We start from the raw sequence: 22,835 nt of genomic DNA on the forward strand, positions 1-22,835 counted from the left end.
GGTCACAGTAATAATGTCCAGATCTGATTTTTTTTAACTAATCCATTTTTAGTTCCTGCACTACTTCCATATGACGATTATTTCTACTTTTGTGTGCCTACACCTAGGCTTCTGCTCCCTTTACAGTTCCTTCACTGCTTCCATATGACGATTATTTCTACTTTGGTGTGCCTACACCTAGGCTTTTGCTAAGCTCGACTCGTAGAGCAACACCTACTCCGGTCAGGTGGAAGGACCTCGTTCGCTTCTCGGATTTCAGGGCAAATATTTAGGGAATCGCAATGCTCTTTTTTTTTCTTTCTTCTTTTTCCGATGAGTTATTTCATTCGCGTCATGCATTCTGCTCACACAAATTTTTCTTCCATGAAACTAATCACACGTTGCTCATACATAAATTGCATCGTTGCACTAGTGTATCTCACACGCCACATGTCAAAAAAAGAACGGCGAGCCAGCTTTCGAATTAGGCGCCTCATTCCTTTTGTCGAGCCACAATATCCCGTTGCAGCAAGCGTGCTGCCATCTGTAGCCCCACGACACACCGCGCGGTTCCCTAGCTTTGCACCCCAGCAGCAGCCGGCGCCACTATCGGCGGCGTTTCCTGACGCAATCGATTTGCTGCCTGCGCAGCCGCAGCGACGCGCGAGCGTACTCGACGCTCCCCGACCGGCATCATCTCGCTGCCTCGGGGTTTCTTTTTATTCGCCTCACAACGGCGAGGGTGAACCGAGCTTGTGCCACCAGCATCGACGTGAGCGTGACCGGCAGCGCGCCGTTCGTCACTTGAAACCAAGCGAACCGTACCACCGCAAGAACAGTTCGGCAGTGTTGAAAAAAAGAAAGCAGGCCAAGCGGCTGACGCACACCACACCGGCGTGTCGTCTGCTACCGGATTGCTCCGTCTTCAAAAAGTTACGACAACGGGGAGGAAGAGCTCCGGCCCGCAGCCACCGCCAGGCATCGCCGAGGAAGCCTAGGTAAACTTGAACCAAGCCAAATGCGCGGAGCCCTTGCTCGAGGGTTCCGACCTCAGCTGCGTATTTATAAACCGCTCATCGCCTTGCCCGAGTGCCCGAGCGCTTTACGTCGGGCGGCGCTTGCCTGCGCCGCCGCGGAAATCTGTGTCATGCGGGAAAGCCAGCGGCGTAGGCCTACGGCTCGCGGCAGCCGGCTGTTGTCATCCGTGGCTCTCGTTCATAGCGGTTTTTTTTTTTTTTTTCGCTCTCTCTCCCTATCTCTCTGACGGGCGATGTTCGATCTTCCATTTCTTCCTGTTCTGTAAACGGCAGCGCGCGGTGTTTCGAAAGTCGTCCTCTGCAAAACGAGATTATGACAGTGGGAGAAGGCGAAGAGAGCTCGCTTGTGTGTGTGTGTGTGTGTGTGTGTGTGTGTGTGTGTGTGTGTGTGTGTGTGTGTGTGTGTGTGTGTGTGTGTGTGTGTGTGTGTGTGTGTGTGTGTGTGTGTGTCGCAAACGGCACAGGAACAGCATATACAGCTTCGCACAACCTAGATGCTCCTCCCTCACTCTTTCTCTCTCTCAGTACATATACGTGTACATACTGTGTGTGTGTGAGGGGGGGGGGGGGGGGGGCTCGATTGAGTGAAAGCGCCTCGTATTGCCCTTGTCACACAACAGCTGCGCGCGCTCAGCGTCCGGGGAGGAGTGTGTGTTCTTTTCCCTTTCTTTCGCTCGCAGATGACAGGGGAAACGCACAGGTGCGCTGGCGAGCGTAGCTCTGTAGCATTTCAGCGGCGAGCCTGCGAACGGTCGCTACCAAAGGTCGTTCATAAGCGTGAGCCCACATAGCGATGCAGGCAGCAGCCGCTGGGTTTTTTTGTTGAGCCTTGCTTGACGCGAGGCCGTGACATCGCCTTCCGCGGAGTCGGCGCTCTTGTCGTGATCGTGAGCGCCTTATGTTCGAAGTGTGTTCTTGATATGTGACACTTTCAAATGGGAAGCTGCGAAATTGAGACAACGCTTGATGTGTTTTCGATTTCGACTCTGGCCAACCGTTCCTGTGCTCTTTATGGGCACACACGCCGAGACGATATATACGGTTGTCAGTCTTTGCTCGTAAACGTATACTCGATGGTTACGCAATATATTCACGTAATCTTGTGATCTGTTACGTCCGAAACCATCATCAAGTGCAGGAGAAAGTTCACTTGTTCTTTCGTATTCCTTTTTTTTTTCTTGTGAAAGGAGGCTCATTACCATTGTTAATAAGCCATGCAGCATTTTTTTTTCTACACCTCATTTTCCGATATCTTGTACAGTTGACGTCATTTAAAAGCAACCTAACTAGACGTATGCCAGTCAGTGCGTAAACAGTGACTCCAGTCAATGTGGCATTGGCACCTGTATGTCGATCAAGACAAAAACATCGGTAATAATAGAGCACAAAAGAAACAGTTTTTTATCCGCATCTACGGAAGCTATTAGCACATTGCCCGTCAAAGGTATCGAATAGCCTGTTGTCACATTTGTGCCGTCTTGGTTTATTTCTGGTTCCCTATATTTCTGAAATCCGTCACTAAAATTGTGTCGACGACAGGGGAAGCGCAGCTTTGGCGGATTTCTGCTCGACCATAAGCCGTGCTAGGGCGTCTTAATGTCATCTAGCCACCCTGAGGATGGGTGGATGGATGTTATGAGCGTCCCCTTTGGAACGGGGCGGTGAGTTGCGCCACCAATCCCTTGCTATTATACTGCCTAATGACCTACCTAGGTTTTAAAAAAAAGAAAACAAAATACGATGAACTCCCACAACCAAATTTCCTGACCCTCTATTGTGAACTTTGCTTTTGTACGTCTCCGTTTTTTGTCGTTTCCCTACTTTTCTTCCACCAATCTTCCAATCACCTCTTACTAATCTCAATTGCGGACATGTTTACTTTTCCCCTGCTCTCACTGAACCCAAGGGTTTCATGGAGGCCAGTGGTGCCTAAATCGACCGCTGGGCAGATGTCTTCACATTCTAATAAAACATGCTCCATCGTTTCCCTAGCTTTACCGCAGCAAGCACACGCTTCTTCTTCCTTCTTATATCTCGCTTTATAAGTCCATGTTCTAAGGCATCCTGATCTCGTTTCGAAACGTAATGAGCTTTGCTTTGAGTTATCGTAAATTGTTTCTTTCCCCGATTTCGTTTTCTCCTCTTAAGTAGTTATTCATGGCAAGTTTCTTTTCCATTGCCGCCACCGATGAGGCTATTTCAGCCTCTCCGACTTTCCGCTTGACATTATTTGTTGCTGTGTTGCCCACCCGTGGCCGCATACTTGCTGGTAAGCTTCCTAGTTCTTTTCTTCCACTGTGAATCAATGTTTTTCCTGTACAGATACCTCAACACTCTCCCAGCCCATTTACTTTCTTCCATATTCCTCAGTCGTTCTTCATAACCAATTTTACTCTGAGCTTCCCTCACTACAAAACTAGTCCAGCCGGTATCACCCTCACAGCTTCATTTTCTACACAGCTTCATTCGGGCGCGTAGCACGTTGTAGTGCCATCTAGTGAGCGTGGAGAGACTCGTGAACGCAACCACTGGCTTCCGAGGCCTATGGTATGAAGCAACGGGTCACGTCCTCAGTTGGGATGCACTGACCTCGGGTGCTAACAAATGCCTTCACTCGATGATTTGAGCAAATATCCAATAACGTTCAACACGGCATTTCTCCATTAATCATCAGGATTACGCACGCGTAGCCACCTTGCAGCTCCTGCGTGTCCACTGTGTCTTCTTTCGTCCGTGTGCTTCTTCGAGCTTAACTCCCTCTTTTCAAGATGTACGAACGAGCACACATCGCTGCCCTGGTTTTTTACCCAACGCCAAGGGCTAACCTTTTTATAAATCTCGTCGGTGCCGAAAAATCATTGGTGCTTGTGGCAATTGCACCACAGTCTTTTTTTGGTTATCTGGCCCTGTTTGTTATTTAGAGAGATGACAACAGGGGAGTTCCTTAATTCGGAGATATCATAAGAAGCCAACAAACACTGACGCCAAGGACAACATAGGGGGAATTACTTGTGCTTAATAAATGAAATAAAGAAACGATAATTTAATGGAAATGAAAGTGGATGAAAAAAACAGCTTGCCGCAGGTGGGGACCGAACCCACAACCTTCGCATTTCGCGTGCGATGCTTTACCAATTGAGCTACCGCGGCGCCGTTTCCCCATCTAATTTCTTGGGTATTTATGTTTTCCTAGTAGAAACATGGGAGTGTTAGCCAGCGCCACCACTCACATACCTTGGCGGCGGACGTGGAACGTCCTTTCTGCCGCAGGCGTCACGAGAACGTCACGAGAATATCTTTTTGGGTGAAGATGACTGGTCAATAAACCCACGCATGCTGCCTGAAGGCATCAATGTTGCCGGATTCGAGACCCTCGTTATGTAATAAACGAGAAGGAAGGGGATTAACCGAGGGGCCCGATTTTTTATTAGTCATATCATAAGAAGCCAATTGGCAATTCGGAGATGTTATTTAGGTATATTGTTATATAGGGAGATCTAAGTGACGGAACCCTTAGTCTATTTTTCGAGGCCTTTTTTTTCTGAGCATCACTCGTTTCTTGTGCTTGCATACCGTTTGTTATTTCAGGTGAACCTTAAACCTAACCACCATAACTTTCAGTATCACAAGTTTGGCCCCTGGCAATGCCTATTGTTGGCAGCGGGGACATGTCCTACGCGGCACTGTATCGGACACTTTGACGTCACACCCGAAGGGCACTGTCCTCGCACCTTCGCAATGGAGCTGCGTTTTGAGCCCATGTCGCTGCAGAGCCATGCTAAAGGTCTTGACCTGTCACTCACACGCCTTGTGCGAAGCAAAAAAAAAATGGCTTTGACGTATTAGACGTGGTCAGTGCGGAAGCCTTGTAGCTAGCCCCCGGCAGATGTCTTTAATCATACCGGTTTCCAAACGCCCTCTCAAACCTGTCAAGGCGGCAACAACACAGGAGGCGACAACGACTGTCGCGTTGTCCACTTTCCTCAGTCCGTGTTCGTTTTTCGCTGTGCCAAGGCCCGTAGCGATTCCCGCCATATCCGGTGTCCAGTGCATGCAGTGCTGACGAGAGCTGGCTGACTCCCGCGCCCTCTACGAGCAAGCGGTGGCGAGAGCCGCATGCCGCATGTGACGTCACCAATTTTTTTTCGAGAGTCCGTTAGCTTACTTTTCCCTTCGCGGATGACGCCACTGTTCGTAAGTGTTCACATTCTTGTAGGCCTGTAAGCCAAATCAGGTTTCGGAACAAAAAGCGCTCGAAAGGTTCAACCTTTTGTCGCTCACCGGGATGACTATGATGATAATAAGGTGTGTTAGACCTCAGCGGTCGTGCGTATCAAACGAGCTGGCAGCAACGATTGCGCCTTCGAAGTACTGTGAGAGCACGTGGCAAGACCGCACAAACGTAGGTGTCGCGTCTCTTCGCGAAACTGCAGCCCACTATAGTATACGTTGCAGTGAGGGCACGATGTGTCATAGTGCGTTTAGGCACGGGGGATTACAACGTGTTTATTAAAAAAATCATGGCGGGATCTCAGAGCGGCCCCTGTTGGGGGCGACTCCTTCGGCCCAAGTGACAATTTCCACTTGTTCCCCGAGCTCGCTGGCAGTGCTAAGTAAGGCCTCCCAGGTAAGTTTGGAGGGGGCTGGCAAGAGCGTTTTGGGGGGGAGGTAAACTTCTACGTCCCCAGAGGATGACGTCGTGTGTTGCCAATTCGTTCAAGTTGCAATTTCAACATGTGCGGTTAAATTCCCCATTGGTCATAATCGCCAATCTGTGTGAGCCCAGAAAAGAGCCTGTCTGAAGCTGGCGAAGGGACGGTGGCCTGCGCTCTGGTAAGGTCCCGATGAGGCGCCGAAGAAGTGCGCCTCGTTTCTTTATAAAAGTCTGCGATGTCGTTACATGCGGTCACCGCCGCACCCGGAGAATCCGAGTCGGAGTGGTGCACCTCCCGGCTTGTTAACCCTCGGGCGATGCGGCGCGCTTCCTCGTTCCCAGGATTTCCGGAGTGGGACGGGGACCCATAGTAGATTGATAAGTATGTCCGCTTCACAGAAGTGCTCACAGAAGCTCACGATTGTATGAACGAAGTCATTCGTGATGGCTAGAGCGATCGCAGTCTCCTCCGCCTCAAGGGCGGAGAAGGCCTCGACTGTGGCCGCGTTTAAAATGCGGCCGCTCTCGGTCACTATATACGCTCACAACGTATTTTCGGTTAACCTGCGCAGCCGCATCCTCACAGGCAACAGAGTGGTCGTCCTTATACTTATCCCACAACTGCTTTGGCCTGGCCGTACCACAGAAGGGTGCTTAAGAAAATTAGTGAGGGAACGACGCATACTGCGTCATCTGTTGGAGATTAATGCTTCGGCTTTTAGATTGGCTCTTACTTCAGAGTCCTCATCTGCTGAGCTAATTTTTGAATCTCCAAGACTGACCAGACAGCTGAAGATGTCTCACGCGATTACGAAGGTTATCTAATGCTTCAAAAAAGGAGACGCAAATGTCGACAACGTATATTTTGCCAGACTACCTGTTTGTCGCCATATACGTATAACCACGAAGGAACCGGTCCATTTTGACTGTACACAAGCAGAGTAAATTTACATAGTGGAGAGTTCCAAAGCTATCGAAAATAAAATAGAGGTTAATCAGTTAAAGATTGCCAGCACTGCACCGCTTCCAGAGCACACCACGGAACTTCTTTGCTGCACGAGATTTTCTTTCTCTTACTTTCGGTCATAGCGCTTTGGTATTTGGCTACGATTTGCCTTCATTCTCAGGTTCATATTTCCTTCGTACGCTCGTGAATCACAATCACGAACGCCTAGTACGTACGTACGTACGTACATACATACATACATACATACATACATACATACATACATACATACATACATACATACATACATACATACATACATACATACATACATACATACATACATACATACATACATACATACATACATACATACATACATACGTATGTTTCGCCACATTCAGAACAGGATGCACCCCGCATATGACGTCACGTCTCTAAGCAACGGTTCCTGTGCAAAAGAGCCACATGATGCAACCTTTGCAATGCTGAGAATCAATGCTATACACATTACCGACTGCAGTGACAGATTGTCACAGAGTACGAATTTCTTCCACGCTATTCGTGGAATAGGCAGCCTATCATAAAGATTGTCGTCTCAAGACAGCCTGTGGTGTCATTTCAGATGTTCGCCCTACATTGTGCTCATAATTTAATTTACGCAAACCCTCCTTCCATATCCTTCCCTCCTATGCATCTTTCCATACGTATGTTTCGCCACATTCAGAACAGGATGCACCCCGCATATGACGTCACGTCTCTAAGCAACGGTTCCTGTGCAAAAGAGCCACATGATGCAACCTTTGCAATGCTGAGAATCAATGCTATACACATTGCCGACTGCAGTGACAGATTGTCACAGAGTACGAATTTCTTCCACGCTATTCGTGGAATAGGCAGGCTATCATAAAGATTGTCGTCTCAAGACAGCCTGTGGTGTCATTTCAGATGTTCGCCCTACATTGTGCTCACAATTTAATTTACGCAAACCCTCCTTCCATGTCTTCATTTTTTCGTCTTTTTCAGGCTGAGGAGTTGCGGAAAGTCTCGCGAAGTAAAGGACCACCCGGTAAGTTTCGGCGAACGCCCACTAAGCGATCGCAATTAGGGGTGTGCGAATTATCTAAATTTCTTAACAACGAATCGAGCATTGTCCTATTCGGCTCGGAATAGCGCGATTATATTTTGTCTGCGAAGCCAACAGGGCAATTCGACGACCGAAGAGGAAAAACAACCAAGACTACTCTCGTCTTGGTCCTGTTTGTTGGTGCTGTTACCTTCTAATTTCGTGAATACGAAGATTTCTCGACCCGTTTTCGAATATTTTAAATCGCCAACCGTGCGCAGTCAAGCGTAAAGCTAGGATAAAAGTGCGACAAATTTAATCCCGGTGGCGGCGGCATCAACTTGAGACACGACATGATACGGAGGGGAGTGCGTTAAGTCGCTGAGTTGATTCCACTTGGAACCGCCATATTTCCCACTCGCCAGCGGGTCCTGAGTATGTAACTAAACTGCTTATCCACTCATAATTCTCCATTTATGCTTTTAACGAACAATGCGTCATAACGTGCACTCTGATGACAGAAACTTGCTAACGTTGTGCGCAACACACTAGGATGCGACGGTCATTGTATATTAATGGTGAAAACGGCCGCTCATTATTCGAAACCTATTCGAAAAGTATCACACATTTGATTCGATTTGTATTTCGTATTTGATTCCGTCTCGGAGATCGCTATCCGCACACCCCTATTGGGCTTGAATTGTGAATCGCATGCGCAGTGTTCTGCATGCGACTGATATATTTTGTCTCTGTTTAAGTATTACTGCAGAAGGGGGAGGGGGCAGTGTTATGCAAGTGTCCACCTAGTGGATATGTTCACTTCGTCTGCTGCTAAAGTACTGATTGGCTGGTCTTCTTCTGACGCTTACCCCAGCCCAGCCAACCAGAACGTCAGTGGCAGACAAAATGGGCATGTATACTAGGTGGACACTTACAGAATAACCCCCCCCCCCGGTGCTCTGTACGTTGACAACCTCACCTAATCAAGTTTTTAAAAACCTCTTCCGATCCCTGTCCTCTTGTTTTGCAATCCCTTCGGAAACAGCGGCTCAAGAGACAAGCAGGTGAGTAACCTTAAATTGTGCACACGTTCCTCGAAAAAAAATCTGGGCTGTGCTCCGATACTCGCAGTGTAGACGGCTAAATACGCAGCTAAGCCCACAGCGGCCATATTAAGTATCATTCCAGTTCTGACGAAGCCAGCAAGAAAAGAAAAAAGACAGCTTTGCAAAGACAGCATCCAAGTCCAAACTGAAGCAGGCTTACTTTGCTGTGCAAACAAGATGGCGGTTCAGCAGATGGCTTGCAAACTCGGCGGGAAAGTCGCCTTCGCACAAGAAAACGTAGTCACGATATCTCATGCACTCATTGTAAGCTATACTTTGTGTTTCTTTTATAAGTTCGCACATGAAAAAGAGAAAAAGTTAGAATAGAGCGATAACATGTTTTCCGTTCTTTCTTGTCGACGCGGGATAGCGTTAGTTCGCACGGACCTTCCCCAGATACGTACTATCCCTGGTGCTCGTAGCTGTCTCTTTAGTTGTTAAGGTATAGACAGTCTCCAATGCTGGCCAGAATTGCAACACAACCCTAGTTATGATATTCTTGACAAGCTTGGCAGCTACTTCTTACTTTTATTTGTTTACTCGTCTGATTTAGATAAGTCTGTAATGTTATTTCTACTGCTTTTAGGCCATCTAAAGAAAACTTACGAAGCGTCGGGACGAAGTCAATTGTTTTTGAGTACAGCGCACAGAGAACATATTCAGCCCTTTCGTAACCTGGCTAGCGAAACGCATCTCTGGAAGCAATAACGAGTGGCAAACAATAGCGTTTCCTGGCACATGCTGTAAGGCAGCAGCCACATGTTGTAAGGCCGCAGCCATATGTTGTAAGGCCGTAGCCACCTGATGCGCATTCTCCGACGCTATTCAGGCGTAGCGCCGCCGTGCGTCAGCGAGTCCGTTTAGTGAAATGCGCGGCCGCGTATTGCACTAAACGGAAACAGATTTATGCCGTCATTTTCAACACTCATAAGCCATCATTTACCATCAAAGAAGCCACGTATAGAGATTGCTTCAGAAACTGTGTAACAAAAGGTCGGTGAAAACCGATGAGAACGCAACGGAATATACCGCGCTGTCCAACTCGAAGATAATCTGTATAGATGCGTGCCTGCCAATTTCGCTCACTCGTTGCCGTGATATCAATGCGGAGGCAAACTTTGTTCATTATATATGTATAGACCTATCTTTGGGAGGATATCATTTGGAGCGAGGAGGCACAGAGGGTAGATGCAGTGCGGTTTTGAGCTTAGAGCTTCTACCGAATTCTATTCACTGAGTGTAGCTGTCTAGAGTTCGCCGCTTGACACCATGCGCGTTTGCTGATCCCCCGTTGTGCGCATGCGCGCAGAAAGCGCAGGGCCGAGTACGACGAGGGCGCCACCGCAGCTGCTGCTGGCGCCAAGCGGAGCGCTGCGCGGCGCTGCGACGATGAGGCCGCCCTCTCGCGGCTGAAGGCCGAACCACCGCCGGGACCCAACGTTCCCGCCGCCGCCAGCACCCCTACCGGCACCGGTGCTAACCCCACTGCGCCGGCGGCGGCCCAGCAACCACCACCCCACGCGCCCAGCCCGCCGGTCTCCAGGACAGTAACACCACACGACGAACCCGGTAGGTATCTCTTGCATTTCCTTCTATATAAAGATGGGAATTTGAAACTATGGCAGCGGTCCACTACAGAACGTAGCGATGGAGGTAGAGAAATAAATGCAGCATTCAGGTTCATCAGATGTTAATAGATGATAGACGGGACCTCTCGTTTTAAGATGAGGAGTTGGGGTTGGAATGGGCCAGCGTATCGCTCAGAACCGATAAAAGGTGACACAAAAGTGACGCAGCGGATACCAAAGGAGAGAAATCGATGTTGGGGCCGGATAAGGTATAGCCGGAGCGATGAGATGGTAAAGTTATCGATAAGCTGCATGCTTGTCAGCAAAGAAGCACAGTCAACCTGAAAACAGGAGATGGCGACGTCTACACTTCTTTGTTGCTCGCCACGTTGAGCAACATTTGCCGAGTAACTTGCGAAAGTTTCAACAGGTGTAGTAGTCTTGTATCTCGAAAACGTTCATAGAAGTATATTTCATCGTTCCGTCTTTCTAACGTTTCTTCTTTTTTCTGCACCGTATGTGTGACGGCACTTTCGTCGTATCTTCGTGACATCACGTTCTGCAACACATGTGGCTTTAACTAGCAGAAATTAAACCGGGCGCAACGAGCAAATGGCTGGAATTGCGGGATAGATCGACATACCGCTTCGCCACGTTCCTGCGCAGTCGCCCGTAGCGGACTGAACATCCGGCAAAGCGCCGCAGCGGCTTCGTGGCGCCTGGCGACGAAGTCTCGAGCACTTGAACGCGCCTTCGTAGTTCCCACTCTGCTATCACACTGGGTTGAAACAGGTTGGTTTTCTGGCGCCGCCAGCAATTGTTGACAGTAAATTGGACAAAAGGTAAAGGAGTGGGCTGTCAGAGCTTTACTCCAAAATGCGAAAATATCTACGCAGGGTGTTGAGTTGTACTATTTCCTTGGCGGAAGTGAAACAGCATGACCGCTACTGTTCTCCTCTCGAAGTTTTGGGTTTTGACACGCGTTTCGACGCTTCTTTCTTTTGTATTGCTTTTCTCTAGAAAGATCCTCCGAAGTTACATGGTCGTATTAAAATGCAATGGTTGTGCCTTTGGCTACGCCAATGCCTCGATTGATGTTGGTGAACGGAGGATTGAAATGTGGCCGGTCGCTTATGTTATGCAGAATGGCGCATCACGTCCTGTTGGATGGAATCAAGACAGACTCTGCATACACTCCAGCTTTGGCATTTAAGACTGGGGTCCACGTGGAATGCTATGAATTAGGCGACGCGTGGTGCTGTATCTTGTACTGCCGACGCTTCAACGCAGAAGAGCATTTGAAGAACTTGAGACAAGACTTTATCATGCGTTCGCGCAAGATCTAAGCTTGTGGGGAGGATCGCGAATAGTACTCGAACGAAAGAAAGTCTCGGGTATTTCCTACATTGCTGCGTAACACAAAGCTCGGGGGAAGAGTGCTAGAGCATTTTGTGTTCCGCAAAGCGGCATTCGGGCAGAGCAAGTGCTCGCCCTGACTGCCAAGCTAACAATGCGCAAGCTAACATCACCGCCTACATAACCGCCACAACCACCGCCGTCGCATACATTAAGCAGGAAGCTAAGCGTTACAACAAACAAAAAAGTGACGAAGAACCGAACGCTGTGACTTCGCTTCATTGTTCTACTCCTGAGATTCAGCGTTTCTCAGTTCTTCTTGTATGTTCTTTGTTAAGTACTCATTCCGAACATTATTTGCACGTTTGCGTGTTTTCTTTTGAAACTATATGTTCTCTTCTATATATATATATATATATATATATATATATATATAGCTCGCTTATCCCCTGCATCGTTGTGGGATCGCTCTCCCTAATAGCTCCCCATTGTTCTTAACCTCTTGGTCCATTCTTCATCGCTTCCCCGACTTCTTCCCTTTCCCCAGGTTCCAACGTCGTCACTTCCTCCACGGTCTGCGCGGACGGAAGTGGCGCCAACGGCGGTGCAGCAGGCGGAAGCGCCAACGGAACCGGAACCGGGTGCGGCGCCGTCAGCTCCTCGAGCAACGTTAGCAGCAGCGCCGCCGGCGGACAAGCGCAGCCAGCACAGCCAGCAGCGGCAGCAGCAGCGGCCGGCGCCGGAGGAGGAGCCGCAGCCGAAGACGAAGACGTTCGGCGCATCTTGGAGGCCGAGGCGGCGCTGCGCAGTCTGACGGGTGGGCTGCTGGCGCAGGCGGACGAGGAGCCGCCGTGCGGCGACGTGCAGCCCATGTTCGAGAACCTGTTCGACAAGAAGAGCGACAGCAAGGGGTCGCCCAGCGACCAGCACCACCGGGCCACCAGCGAGTCCGTGGCCAACTCGTGGAAGGACGTGGTCACGCTGAGCGCCTCGTCCTCCTCCAACGGAAGCGTGCCCGGGGGATCGCCCATGCGCTCGCCCCTGTCGCCGCCGGACTCGAGCCCCGACCAGCCGGCCGCGTCGACGCCAAGGTCGGTCGCGCAACGGGACGGCCAGACTGACGCGGCGTGCCGCAGCGATCTTAGATTGTACCATTTGCGAAATTTCTCATGGGTCTGATGTTTCGAAATCGGGACACGATAATTGGCGAAGAGCGCGGGGAACTTGGGGGGGGGGAGGGGTGATGATCGTCGTGTCACCTACAAACAACAAAATTTACCATAAAACGCAACCTTCCGCACCAATACAGCAGAAAAAATTAAGCACTAACGTATGTTAAGCAAAATAAAACAGACAATTTATTACCAGCAACATTTTTAGGTGGCATTTGTGGTTTGGAGTACTTTTTTCAAATGGCAGGCGATAACACATCGCAGAGAAGTTTCGCTTTGTTGTTTACTGGTGAATTAACTCGCTGGTCAGTCAATTAACTTACGATAAACAGGCCACACATTGAGTTCAACGCAGACTTCCGGAAGTGGTATAATCGAAGAGCTCGAACTATGACGTCTTTAGGCAATTGGACCGAGCCGGTTTCGGGTTCTGTCGTTACCCCCATGCCATCTCCGCCATTCGACAGCTATGCGCGCGGTAGCCTAAGCTAAGAAACACCGTGTCCATGAGCGTTGTGCCTTAGCTAGCAAATGGAAACCTGTGATGTTGTCGAAATAGTTGAGGTAGCGGAAAAGCGCTAGAGGAATATAAAGTCTATTTACTTCTCGGCTAGTAAGAGTTTGCAAAACGAACTGTGCCGCCAGTGTTGTTTGCTTAGGAGTTTGAAGCTCTGTTTTACAACCTCGGATAAGCGATGGCAAGTCGCTGAATGGCGGTTCTACCCGTCATTGTTAGATGCACCAGCCTGCATGGTTTCTAAGCTGTCTGCTTACACAGCCCATTGAAACGTGTTCGTCATCTCTGGCTTCTCCACAACGATGGTCACCGTGAGGAGAAGCCCGCTTCAGGTAGCGAGCTTCTCCCCATAACCAGTGGCGCAGATGTGCTACCGTAACTGTTGTTGTTGTAACGAGAACATTAACAGAATTTATGTGTTTCCGCAAGCGAGCACGTTAACATTTCAAGCACTTGCCGAGCGCATTTGCTTTCTTGTCTTCGTTCAGTTGCGCTGTTTAGCTCACTTCATTAATGGGTTACGGAAGTTCATGATTCTCCCGCGCATGAATCTCTCCGATTTAGAACTATGTTCATCATTATCATCATTTATTTAACCCTTAAAGGCTCCCGTCGGGCATTATGTTAGAGCATGTTTTTACGGCAGCCGTGTTCAATGAGGCAAGATTTCTGGTCCACTCTTTTTTTTATGCGTAACATCAGCCTGGCACCAGCCATAAGACTACCCTTTTTGAACAGATCGAGTCCCTCGAAAGACATCTGTGGATGCACGCGCTAAAAGACCACTGATTAAAAAACGCACCGCTGATCTCTCTCTCCCGCCTTCTCTCTCTCCCTTCGTGAAAAGGGTGGCGAGAGAACACGAAGAGTCTATGGACACGGAGATGAGGCGAGCCGACAGCAGCACCGGCGACGGCCTGACGCCGCCCATTGCGGCATCAGGTCGCCACCGGGACGCTGCCAAGGACGCCGCCGACGAAGACAACCACCACGCGGAGCGAGGCGCTAGGGTTTCCACGCCCGAAGCCGGCCAGGTACGTGACCCTCGGAGGAACGCTTCTAAATTACTAAAGACACACTAGGGAGCGACATTGAATCAGTGAACGAGACACTAAAGCAAAACGCCAAGTCAGTTCAGACAGATAATGTTCTTTGAAAGTCTGTTGTCGGTAATTTCGAAATGATAGGTTGATTATTAGAAGCGGATATTAAGGTAAAAGTTTCAGTTTTTGAATTTCACGCCTAATCACCAACTCAGGGACGCCTCTGTGACGTCATTGATTTAAAAGTATGTCTTCATGTTTAGGCCGCGTTGACTCAGCAAAAGTTCCCGAAATTCGCCCATGTTCGATCATTGGCACCTCTTTAACATGATTTGCCGCTAAAAAATTCACTAGCTCCTAGAAAACGTTGTCAAAATCCCTGACGTCACAGCAAGCTGATGGGGGCTGAACCTTAAGGAGGCGGCGCCACTCGTGTTATTGTTATTACGCATCTTATCGTGATAAGAGTGGCGTTTTCTTTTTTTGGTATTGTGGATGGGTAATTTACTGATACAGAACAAATAATTTTTTTCGTTACTGTCCATTTAAGGCAAAAGTAACGCATCCTCTCAAAAGGAGTTCTTTTTTTTTTTTTGTCAATGCCAGAAAAATGTCGGTTGCTATAGTGGAGAAAAAAAAAAGCCAAACTTCCTTGTTTCATGCGTTCCTCGACCAAACCTCAGTGCCGCCACGTCAGTGATGCAAGGATGTCCGTATCATGTCCTGTATTTGATCCGCTCCTGCAGAAGACACGCTGCCAGAGCAGCCTACGTTCAATATATGGTTCTTTGAGCGTGTCACGTAGTCCCCACTTGTTGATAAGCACTAGACCTTAGCAGTTCCTATTAAAATTCACGACGTCAGAACGAGCTCAGGCGGAAACGTGAGGGTCGCCCCGCCACCCGTCTTTCGTTCTGCCGTCTCTCCCCTGGCTCAACGAACCTTCTCTCACTGCAACAGCGGCTGTGTTGCCGCCCGCTGCAGAAACGTAATTTTCCTAACGCAGTCTTAGCTTGACTCTTCAGTGTCCCTCACAACTACACGTCCGCGCAATTCAACCTTCCTTCCCCACCTCCGCCAGATGGCGTTCGCGTCCTCGACGCCAGCGCCGCCGTCGCTCTCCTCCTCCTCCTCTTCGTCGTCGGTCTCCTCGACGTCGTCGACCCACTGTCCGGGCACGCCGGACGTGGCGAGCACCGCGGCCACGGTCGGCTCGTCGCAGTCCTCGTGCTCGAGCCCCTCCGGGCCCGGTGCCTTCGGCGCCATGGGGCCGTCCTCCTCCGCGGCACCGCCGTACGGCGCACCGGCGGCCGTCACAAGGCCCGACGCGGCGACGCGGACCGGTCGGCCGGGCGAGGCGTACGACGTCGGCAGCCTGCTCAAGATCGAGGAGGAGTGCGCCTCCATACACTCCGTCGTCGACCAACAGCGGTTCAAGGTGAGCTGGTCGACGCCGCTTCCGCCTTGTTTCAGCGCGAAGCATATGTTCGTTCACATTCGTTCCGACGCTTTTGGGGTAGGCTCCTGTCTTGCACTGTAGAACGGCCGGATGTTCTAACCGTTACGCCACAGTCGCACACACACACACGTCTCCCCGTGTCAATGCCAAATAGCTAGTTCTCGAAACACGAGACAATTTCCGTCCGGTCGCAAACTCGGGAATGAGACGCGTGAGTGGTAGTAAGATCTTACCACTGTCTTTCGCGCGCGTCACGTCTCGTAGCAAGGAGTCGCTTGTTAAAATTGCGAGCGCGCCAGTTTCTCCCATTCTTCCCTCGTGATAGTCAGCGCGTTTAGACGTGTGTTTGGTGCGCTTCAAGATGCGTTATGGTTTACCTCCTTCAAGACTGGCGCACAAGTTCTCCACTCCATGCCCCGTAAGAGCTAGCGCTACCTATACGCTAAGCCACCTCCGGGATTGACCCATATGTCTTAATGTAGCAGATTGTAACGCTTCTTCACTGGCGTACAAGAAATAGCCCTGATTCTATTGCCTATGTGCTATCGTCGTTGCTGTCGCCGTCGTCTTCACCTAGCTGCTGTCGCCACCCACGGCCTAGCGTTAGACACAATTGCTCTCCTTGCCCAAACATGTTCGTCCGTCTGGCAACGCTTTGAATAACACCAAACGATGATTGGTGACTAGCTGCATAGAAAATGTTCCCCATAGCACCGACTCCCACGCGGAGCAGGATTTCGCATAAGGTCATTCAAATTGAAATGAGAAAACAGACGCCCTCCTGTATTGTAGGACGTTTAACACTCGGTGCTGTTCCTTGGCTGCAAAAAGTTAAACGATCACGCTGCCTCTCGCAGAAGTGGCCGCTTCTATTGATAACACTCGGCAATTCTTGGGATAACACTCACCGTATGCTCGAATGCATTTGGCGCAGGTATACTTCTCAAGCGACTCCTTGTTGTAGGAATCGCTGAGGGGCATTGTTGAAGCGCAGCGTCTTCCTCAGTCGAAGGTTGGAGAAGTCCGATTATTGCGTTCGTTTTCTCATTTTGTTGTTCCTTCAGCTTGCCTGTGCACCACAAACCTTGATAACTCGACCGAGTCGAGGATGAGCTTCAAATGGAATACAGGCAGGTTTCAATCACCTAGAGCAAAATTGCACTGCAAATGAGTCGCAAGGCATAAAACGCAAGAAAATTTTCACCCATATCTGCCCATACCGAAAGCAAACTACGAGTTTCACGCAACGAAAAGCCATTTTCGCATTTCTACCACCGTGCCTTAACTTGTTCGCAAATGTCTTACGTTCAGTAAGTAATCACTAAAATTGTACGACGACGGTGCGGTGTGGCTTTCAGCTCTTTTTTCTTCTTTTTTTTTTCCTGGCCACCTGGCGTGCAGCAACGCGCTAACGCCTAGCTGGCACGACACAACTCGTCAGCGCAGGCGCGGGCCTCCAAGATCTGTAGCGTGGCGCTGCTCCGCAAAGGAGATCTTGGAGGCAGTGTCGCAGCTAGCCGTCCTGTACTATGGGCTGCGCTTTCCAACTTGCGATACGAGGCTTACTTGAACGTTCGTCACCGCGTCACCACACCAAGGCTGTCTATACACAGATTTTTTCACCGTGGCCGCTTATATCATGGACGTAAGCAGGTTCCGGGGTTTCGAGAAACTTTAACGACGGAGCAGACAGATAGGGCACTGAGTTGCTAATATGAGACGGACGGGACCGCCGATGTATATGCGCATCCTTCTTGCAATCGTGGCACCGTCTTCGTTGTCTCAGGTGGAGGAAGTCAGCCGCGAGGACTGCTGCCGCCGAGCGAGCAGCAATGGCGGAGGAGGAGGCGCGGGAGTCAGCGGGGCCGCCAGCGGACGAGCGTCGCGCAGTCCGCCCACCGGCGTCGTCGCACCCCGGGGGCCTCCGCTGGCATCGCCGGGACCCCCGCACATGTTCGGCGGCGGTGGAATGCCGCACGTGCAGGTGAGTGCGGCCCTGGTGCCCCTCAGCTCATTCACAGCTAAGACGCGCCGCAGCGTCCGCTGGACATTTAGGACATATATGGCGTTCTGCTCACCGGGGCGGCCGTGTGGGCAAGTCCGTGCTTCATTTTTCACTGCATAGCAGCGCAGCAAATAGCGTGGGACAAAGAGTAGCGGTGGACTTCCAAGTGATCCTTATTTCGCGTGTGCGCAAACGTATACACGCACAGTCGTGCGATCTCTCTTTACTATAGTGTCTGTTTTCTCTCTCTCCCTCCATCTATCTCTCTCTTTATGGCCTTGAGTGCAAGTGAGATCAACTCCTGTCGGAAATATAAATTGTGCACAGACGTGAAATAAGGTCGAGTTTGAATTTAACCGCTTGCCTTTGCGGAAACCTGCTTGCTGCGTCGGCATACACGGTTAATTCTACTCGCATCTGCTGGGAGTGGCTCGTCCGATTGTGCACTGCCGTCCTTTGTGTAGAGCCGTAGCTTTCTAACGGACTGTGGCCAAGTTGTTGTCCCCGTGACTTTGTCGCCGTAATCATTTATCACGCCCCACTACGCTGTGGCACCGTCCTGTCATCAAGTTATTACAGATGCACGTCACATGCTTAGATGCTTGCTCGCGCGGCCGTCCGGTTTTAGGCTTACTTAAGCCTACCTTCCTGTCCGCGCCGTGTGTCGGAGCAGAGACAGAGGACAACTGCAAGACAAGAAAACCGTCTATGCTTCTTTCGCTTTCGTTATCTGCGTCGTCTGCGCCGTCGCACCAGGCAACAACACCAGATCGCCCAAATACTCTATATGGCCACGTGCTGGTACCGGACGGCACGATCCTTCTCCCGCGAGAGCGTGAACGAACGAATGATACGATCTACGACACGATCACGAGCAGGGAGGGAGGGTGACGCGTGCGTGCGCTCGTGCAGGTGAAGCAGGAGCCCAAGCTGGAGCCGATGCGCTACTCGGACTGCGCCCTGCAGGCGGCGCATCGCGAGTACCCTCCCCCAGCGGCAGCGGCGGCGGGCGGGGCGTACGCGGGTCCCTTCGGCGCGGCCGCCATGGCCGAGGTGGCCCCGGAGCCGCCGCCGCCGGCCGCCCGATACGCCATGCTCGAGACCAAGCTCAAGGTGAGCACGTGACGATGACGACGATGAATTGGGATGAAGCATGCCACGTACCCACGAAGGGGAATGAGGCCCAGAATGGCGGGGTTGTAGGCAGACGCGCAGGTAGTGTAATGGTAATAAATACCGCAATACGCGATGTCCAAAACATAACGTCCGCGACGCGTTTTCGGCTTCTTGTGATTGCTTCCAGAGCATGCAGCCCACGAAAGCACGGTCTTCAGAGAGATATTTCTGTTACTCGGAGGAAAGCAGTCGCTGGCGGCGACAATCTATAGTATATAGAAAACCGTAAAAATGAAAACGAATGAATACTCCGTTATTCAGTATTCGAATAAATATGAAGGCAAAATTACGTTTTAAAAAGCAGATTTACCTCTCTACTTTCCTCCTTCATCATCTACTCCTCCAGAGAGCGTCGCACGCAATGTTGTCACAGGAAGCTTCCATACGCACACCCCCGCCATGGGTGTCTGGCGTGACCGTGTGTCTCACAAGCCGCTTGCAGTACTGCGGTAGCTGCAGGACTCCTTAGCCAATAGACAGGCCGAATGCTCCTCGATGCGTGTTCATCCGCGCCGCGTCGGCTGCTCAGCAGCAGCTGAATTTGTAGTATACGACACGGAAGCGCAAGGATCCTAGCATACGTTATCGCTGTAACGTATCTAGTACCAAGCAAACACAAAACTCTCTAATGCCGCCATTAATGAGACAGTCACGCCCATAACTACATTCCGCTGCGCAAGGATATTGCCTGTCTACGCCTCGTACTTTCGGCAGTGCTCCAAACGACTTGTGAGATTTCTTGTCAGAGTAAAACCAGGCACTACAGTCGTTCAATTTACGGACGAAAAATGTAATGTATACGATGCCTTATTAAACCTCGCCTCTGCAATACGAAAGCGGCCGCTCTTACGTTGAGAGAGAGAAGGCTCAGTAAGCCAGAGAACGGGGAAACGGCAACGATCTTATCGTCCTTGGACTTTACACGGAACATCACGACGACGGCGACGACAGAAATGCGCCTGGAGTATCCATATAACTGTTGTCGCAATACAAAGGGAAATAAGGTGGCGACGCCTACTTGAATTTTCCGCACCAGCTCGCTTGGACGAAATGCACTTTAACTGCGTCTGCTCGCGTATGTCTGATAGTTAACTGACGTCCACGCTCATGTCTGCTCTAGTATACCTGACTAGGACTACATCCTATTCCGCAGATTGAGTCCTTGTACTCTATCTGGAGAGCTTCAAGAACTTCTCCTTCGTCAAAAACGGCCTCGTACAAGAAAATGCTTTGAGATCTGTGACGTGGCACTGTCGTATAGGCGCTCAGGTTTCCGGCACGAAATTAAAAGAGAGGCAAATAGGTTTTGTTTTCATTTTCACCCGCATTATTCAACCTACTTCCTACGAAGGAAGGGAGACAGAGTTTTGAAAGGATGATCTATACCGGTATAAACTGGCTGAGCATTGCTCTAATGTTCTTCAGTGTTCCTTTGACTGTGTTCCGTGAAAAAATCCGATTGATATATAGCGGAAGAAGATTCACTCTCGGAAAAGTTGTTATTCACCTGGAAGTATATATAACGAAACTATTACAAAACAAACCCACACGGTTTCCTCTGGAAGAAAGCTTCGCAGCTGACCAAAATGTGCGTCCTGTTCAGGGGTTCGAACCTAACACCAACGCCTTTCCGCTGCAGTTACTCTACCAACTGAGCTCACCAGGAGGCTAATGGATTGTATGACTAGAGAAGATGAATCTACCTCTCGAAGCGAAGGAACATTAAATAAGCAAACGAGCGTGTCAAGCGCCGAAGGGCCACCATGTACGTGGTGACAGCAACTGTCTCCTCGTGCTTCTTGTGGTAAAAAATCGTTTTTCCTAGCTTAAAGGCCAACTGCAACGAAATTTAAATTTGGCTAGATTTGTTGTACATGAATAGTGTACACCAATTGAAGCGATCTTGACAAAGGCACAGGCCTGGAACGTGCATAGTTTTCTGGTTAGCAGCTTTTAAACAGTACGTGAAAGCAGACGGCCCGTGCACCTGGTGGTTGTCGCTATGACGTAAATCCCAGCATGCCACCGCCAAGATTTTTGAGCGTGTTGTAGGGCATCCGCGGGCGCCGCCTTATCTCGGAGGTCATGCCAGGGAGCCGTGTACTATAGGTCATGCGTCACTTCCTGCGAGTGGTAATGGCGCCGCTTTTTATTAGTTTCGGTATCGAAAACGGCTTTTTCTGCCTGCTTTTTGTGGCGCCTCCACTCGTATTTCAAACGCAAAAATTTACGCGGTGTCTTTTCTATATCTACGCTATCTTAAACAACAGTCGGTGACAATCTGAGAATAAAAGTTATATGTGCTCTGTCGAACTCAAACACGATTTGCATAGATACGTCAGCCAATTAGGTTTGCTTCCTTGCGTGACGCCAGGCGGTTTTTGTTTTTAAAGATCTGCCTTTGTGTCGCTGTTTTAGGATGAAATCTGAACGTCTTGACAAACTTTATGGGCGATCCTGATATCAATGCTCAGTTAAACACAATATTTTAGCTTGAAACAACTAGCTTTTGTTTTCCAAATAAGCTAGCATTTGCATTAACAGAGCAAAGTCATTAGGCTGTGAGCCGACTCCAGCTGGCTCGGCTCTCTTTCAGAGGTGAAAGGCAGCTGCACTTCTGGGTGGAGGTGGTACAGAATTTTTAGGTTGTCAGCGACTATAGGCTGCTATCGCGGTTCAAAATTGTGTTGCAGTTCGCTTTTAACCACATTCGCGAAGGTCTAACATGGTGTTGTATAGGCTGTCACGTTGATGCTGCATACTCGATTTTCATGTCAACTCGCAGTATTCTAAACGCCCTTCACGAGTGTTTTTCATCTTCTCTTACGAGATAATGGTCTAGATCAAATTATCATGAATATTAATGGAGGCCAGTGCAAAAGTACGCTTAAGCCAACTTCCATACCGTTGCGAGTGCATCGGACTTTAGAATACCGTGCTATCTCCGACATTTGCGTGAGCGACCGCTTTGGTGGCGTCACCTTGTGGCGCAGAATCTAAACAGACAGGACACAGCTGTTAATGCAATAACCAACCATATTCCAGTTAGCTGCTGCAGCGACATAATCAGTAGTATGAGGTGCGTTTTCTTTTTTGTTTTCTTCGACGAGGATACCCATGTAACAAAGACATTTCTAACGGGTTACAGTTGCATAAACAGTCACAAGGTTTCACTACCAAAGTGTCGACCAGAAAGGAAACGTTTGGGTTCGGCTCGGATACAGGCTTCACGCTTCCGCATATTTTGGGGGGGTTCGGTTAAGATTCAGCTCCCGAGCAAAAAATACGACGGTTCCAACCGGTTTAAACTGGTTTATACCGATTGATAACGGGGTGGTTCAGAGTTAGGAAGAATGGAAAGCTTTAGAAAACAACGTTTTTCAGCGTCACAGGCGAATTTATATCAGCGAAAGATTTGTTTGCCTTAACGACGGTGGGTGTGACGGCGATGTGATGACAAAGCTGGAATGACAACAGTGGTATGATTAAGTGACTTACTAACTTGCTACTGCCGTTCGCGTCTAATATAGCCCGGTGTCCTTCAAACGGTAGTAAGTTTATGGACAAACTACAGCTATATCATGTTGGGGATAAGTATTTGACATGATGGCTTCCTAATTAATGTTGAAAAGGATTGCGCATTATAATGTACAAGATGTCTCACAATGATATTTTGTGTAGCGTTGCGTGCGAGGCAAAAAGAAAAAGAAAGAAACAGTATGTCCTCACAACTTTCGCTTTCTCTGACAAA

General features: G+C 49.6%; 1 protein-coding gene across 9 annotated transcripts in view; it reads left to right on the forward strand.

The window, feature by feature from the left end:
* Positions 1-22,835, forward strand: part of LOC142557054 (uncharacterized) — a 332,986-nt gene that overhangs the window by 266,307 nt on the left and 43,844 nt on the right. For 7 of the 9 annotated variants that reach the window (XM_075668611.1, XM_075668613.1, XM_075668610.1 and 4 more), the window contains exons 5-12: positions 7,643-7,685; positions 8,728-8,746; positions 10,098-10,357; positions 12,260-12,803; positions 14,249-14,435; positions 15,526-15,882; positions 17,690-17,887; positions 18,821-19,021. In XM_075668611.1, the coding sequence (XP_075524726.1) occupies positions 7,643-7,685; positions 8,728-8,746; positions 10,098-10,357; positions 12,260-12,803; positions 14,249-14,435; positions 15,526-15,882; positions 17,690-17,887; positions 18,821-19,021 (1,809 nt within the window). The remainder of the gene's footprint in view (positions 1-7,642; positions 7,686-8,727; positions 8,747-10,097; positions 10,358-12,259; positions 12,804-14,248; positions 14,436-15,525; positions 15,883-17,689; positions 17,888-18,820; positions 19,022-22,835) is intronic. The other 2 variants (XM_075668614.1, XM_075668615.1) reach the window with 1 other exon arrangement.

This window comes from Dermacentor variabilis, chromosome 9 (genome assembly GCF_050947875.1).
Source record: "Dermacentor variabilis isolate Ectoservices chromosome 9, ASM5094787v1, whole genome shotgun sequence".
NCBI classification, from domain to species: Eukaryota; Metazoa; Arthropoda; class Arachnida; order Ixodida; family Ixodidae; genus Dermacentor; species Dermacentor variabilis.